The 3,712-nt window shown below is 46.0% G+C and overlaps 1 protein-coding gene across 1 annotated transcript in view; it reads right to left on the bottom strand.

The window, feature by feature from the left end:
* The window catches only part of LOC112078971 (rootletin), a gene marked incomplete at its 5' end in the record, with an annotated part of 3,263 nt that extends 810 nt beyond the window's left edge, over positions 1-2,453 (bottom strand). The window contains 5 exons of the mRNA XM_024145065.2: positions 436-599; positions 876-996; positions 1,310-1,443; positions 1,608-1,833; positions 2,295-2,453. Of these exons, the coding sequence (XP_024000833.2) occupies positions 436-599; positions 876-996; positions 1,310-1,443; positions 1,608-1,833; positions 2,295-2,453 (804 nt within the window). The remainder of the gene's footprint in view (positions 1-435; positions 600-875; positions 997-1,309; positions 1,444-1,607; positions 1,834-2,294) is intronic.
* Positions 2,454-3,712: the final 1,259 nt, after the last annotated feature.

Below are 3,712 nucleotides of genomic sequence, written 5' to 3'. Positions count from 1 at the left end.
CAGTCAGTCAGTCAGTCAGCCAATCAGTCAGTCAGTCAGTCAGCCAATCAGTCAGTCAGTCAGTCCGTCAGTCAGTCCGTCAGTCAGTCAACACTCAGTCAACACTCAGTCAGACAGTCAGTCAGCCAGCCAGCCAATCAGTCAGTCAGTCAGTCCGTCAACACTCAGTCAGTCCGTCAACACTCAGTCCGTCCGTCAACACTCGGTCAGTTTAGTCAGTCAATGGTCAGTCAGTCCGTCAGTCAGTCAGCCATTCAATAAAATCACAAAGTCAGTCAATCAATCAATTAACCAATCAATGAAACGTAACATTTGTCACGTTGTGTCCCCAGACCCCCATCCGTGCTCAGTCAATAAATATCAAAGGAAAGGAACATAGAATATTAAACAGCGTTGGGTTGGATCTCTCTCTCAGCCCGGTTATCTTAACGGTACCTGCAGTGTCCTACTATTAGCTTCAGCGGTCTGCAGACTGGTCTTGAGTTTAACTCCTTCCTCTGCCAGGCTTTTCCTGTCCCTGTCCCCTCGCCGTGTCACTTCCTCCTGCAGAGAGAGGGAGGTCTGAGCCCCGTATAGCTGCTCCAACACCTCTCTCTTCCCTGGTAAACACACAGACAGAGAGATCTGAGCCCTGTACAGCCTCTCCCTTCCCTGGTAAACACACAGAGACGACCCACTACACAATACAAATAAAGCCTCCTTTTTCTTTTACAATTTCTGAGCATCTATTTAGATAGTCCCATATGCCATTGGTTTGCTCACGGATTTCAGTTTGTATTGACTGCTATGTGGATGGAAATAAACCTCAACTTGACCTGAAACACAGTACCATTCGGTCCTCAAAATGTGTACCGTATCAGGCCTTGCTCTCTCACCCTCCTCCAGGCCCTTCAGGGCTTTGGTCAACTGTTGCAGCCTAGTGCCTGACTTGTCCTGGCTGGTCTGTAGCTCAGCCACTTGCCGGGTTAGACTGGTCACTTGGGCCTTAGCTTCATCCTGCAAGGGGAGAGGAACCGACCCTTTAGTCGCTCATTAACAACGTGATCACGACGTAGATTCAAAAGCAGCCTATGGAATGATTTAATGCGATAATATTGCGATGATTTCACWGTTTTATGCAGGAAACGATTGGTCAAATTTGCAATCCTCGCATAATATGCAGGGATTGTTGATTTAGCTATAAATACAAAACAATTGCGATCGTGGAATCCTGGAAGGACTGGACAATACTCTATCAGTACTGAGGACATCTTCTGTGCTAGTTCCTGCTTTAAAAGGAGTGACGTTACAGCTACATATGWCACAGTACCCTGTGTCTCTTTGTGTCTTTGAGTTCCTGGTGGAAGTCCCTGAGAGCGTTCTGTACCGCGTCCACATCCAGCTCCCCCTCATCACTACAGGATGGGAAGGACACAGGACCTCTCGGGGATGTGCTGGTTTCACCTGTTACATTTAGAGATTAACACCAACTCACTGAGACACTGATTTATTTATTTTTTTACATTATTATTTTATGTTATGTTAGCTTAACACCAGAATCAATGTCATTAGCAGTCATTACGAAGAGTGGCGGTCCGTTCTACGTCATTAGTGAGTGACCATCATACCCTTCACAGGTGAGCGACTTCTCCAGGGGGAGAGGCTGCGTCCTCTGGACCCAGGGGTCTGTGAGCGTCCGTTGCGGCCTATCCCGAGGGTTCGTCTCAGGGCAGAGGTCAGCCCGACCAGCCTGTGCTCCAGCTCCCTGCGTTGGGCTTCCCCGTGTCCTAGCTGCTCCTCCAGCCCTTGAACACGGCCATCTGCCAGGCTAACACGCAGGGTGAGCTCCCTTACCTGGGGAAGGGTTGGGAACCACAAGGGCTCTGTGGTTAGCATTGGAGGTCACACAACAAAGTGTTGCATTGTGGTTGTTAGAGACCAGTTGCTGTGGGTTGATGGGCGAGACCAGAGAACTAGTATAGACCAGAGAACTAGCCAAACGTGTCGATAGGGTAAGTCATATTTCATTGAACGTAACAAAACAGACACTTGCTTTCAGTAAACCCAATGATGGATAGTTCATGGATACCATCGTTGTGAGGAATATGACGTGTTTAGAGTGGGGGAAACCCCTCTGACATGTGCAGATACTTGGCCAATGCTAATGGCTAATGGCTAATGCTGTTGCTCTTCATCTGTGTATCGTAGCTATCTAGTATACAACTGCACGCCGCTATAGTTAGCATGATGGCTAAGTGTGACATGTATTCCTATGGGAAATGCTAACTCACCGTCTTAGTAATACGTATCAATACCTGAGTAGACTGCTCCTCTAGCGCCACCACTAATTTTGAGGTCTCTTCGCAGTGGAGGAGGAGACTCTGTTGAAGCCCCGCCTCTCTCTCCGCTAGCACTTCCCTCATCTGACGCGCCGCGTCCTCCAGCTCCAAAATACGACGCTGCAGCCCGGAGGCCTGATGGAGGGATACAGGAAATAGAGAGAAGAGAGGGGCATTATGGGAAGGATTTTTAGACATTGTCTAAATGCACTTGAAATACATTTTATAACTACAAATGAAAAGCTGAAAAAACCCTGAAATAAGTCAAAAATGTGGCAAGGCATTAACTGTTTTTCCTGAATGAAAAAAATATTTTATTTGGGGCAAATCCAATACAACACATTACTGAGTACCACTCTCCATATTTTCAAGCATGGTGGTGGCTGCATCATGTTATGGGTATGGCTATAATCGTTAAGGACTGGGGAGTTTTTCAGGATAAAAAAGAAACAGAATAGAGATAAGTACAGGCAACATCCTAGAGGAAAACCTGGTTCAGTCGGCTTCCCACCAGACACCGGGAGATGAATTTATCTTTCAGCAGGACAATAACCTAAAACACAAGGCCAAATCTACACTGGAGTTGCTTACCAAGAAGACAGTGAATGTTCCTGTGTGGCAGAGTTACAGTTTTGACTTAAATCTGCTTGAAATTCTATGGCAAGACTTGAAAATGGTTGTCTAGCAATGATCAACAACCAATTTGACAGAGCTTTTAGAATTTAGAAAAGAATAATGGGCAAATGAGTATCAATCCAGGTGTGGAAAGCTCTTAGAGACTTACTGTCGCTGTCAAAGGTGATTCTAACATGTATTGACTTAGGGGGTTGAATACTTATCTAATAAAGATACATTAGCATTTTATTTTTCATACAGTGAATTTGGAACCTTGACTTTTTCCTTTTGTTATGATGAGGAAAACAATCTATACCAATCACCGCGTTCTATAACAATCACAGCATTCTTATCGGCAGACACAACAGCCTCGGCTTCTCAAATGACTGCCTCGCCTGGTTCACCAACTACTTCTCAGACAGAGTTCAGTGTGTCAAATCGGAGGGCCTGTTGTCCGGACCTCTGGCAGTCTCTATGGGGGTGCCACAGGGTTCAATTCTCGGGGCGACTCTTTTCTCTGTATACATCAATGATGTCGCTCTTGCTGCTGTTGATTCTCTGATCCACCTCTACGCAGACGACACCCTTCTGTATACTTCTGGCCCTTCTTTATACACTGTGTTAACAAACCTGAAAACGAGCTTCAACGCCATACAACACTCCTTCCGTGGCCTCCAACTGCTTTTAAACGCTAGTAAAACTAAGTGCATGCTCTTCAACCAATGGACAACTACAAATACCTAAGTGTCTGGTTAGACTGTAAACTCTCCTTCCAGACT

Source organism: Salvelinus sp. IW2-2015, unplaced genomic scaffold (assembly GCF_002910315.2).
Source record: "Salvelinus sp. IW2-2015 unplaced genomic scaffold, ASM291031v2 Un_scaffold6606, whole genome shotgun sequence".
Taxonomy (NCBI): Eukaryota; Metazoa; Chordata; class Actinopteri; order Salmoniformes; family Salmonidae; genus Salvelinus; species Salvelinus sp. IW2-2015.
The sequence above is the reverse complement of the archived record's forward strand: the minus strand, read 5'-3'. Positions and strand labels throughout refer to the sequence as shown.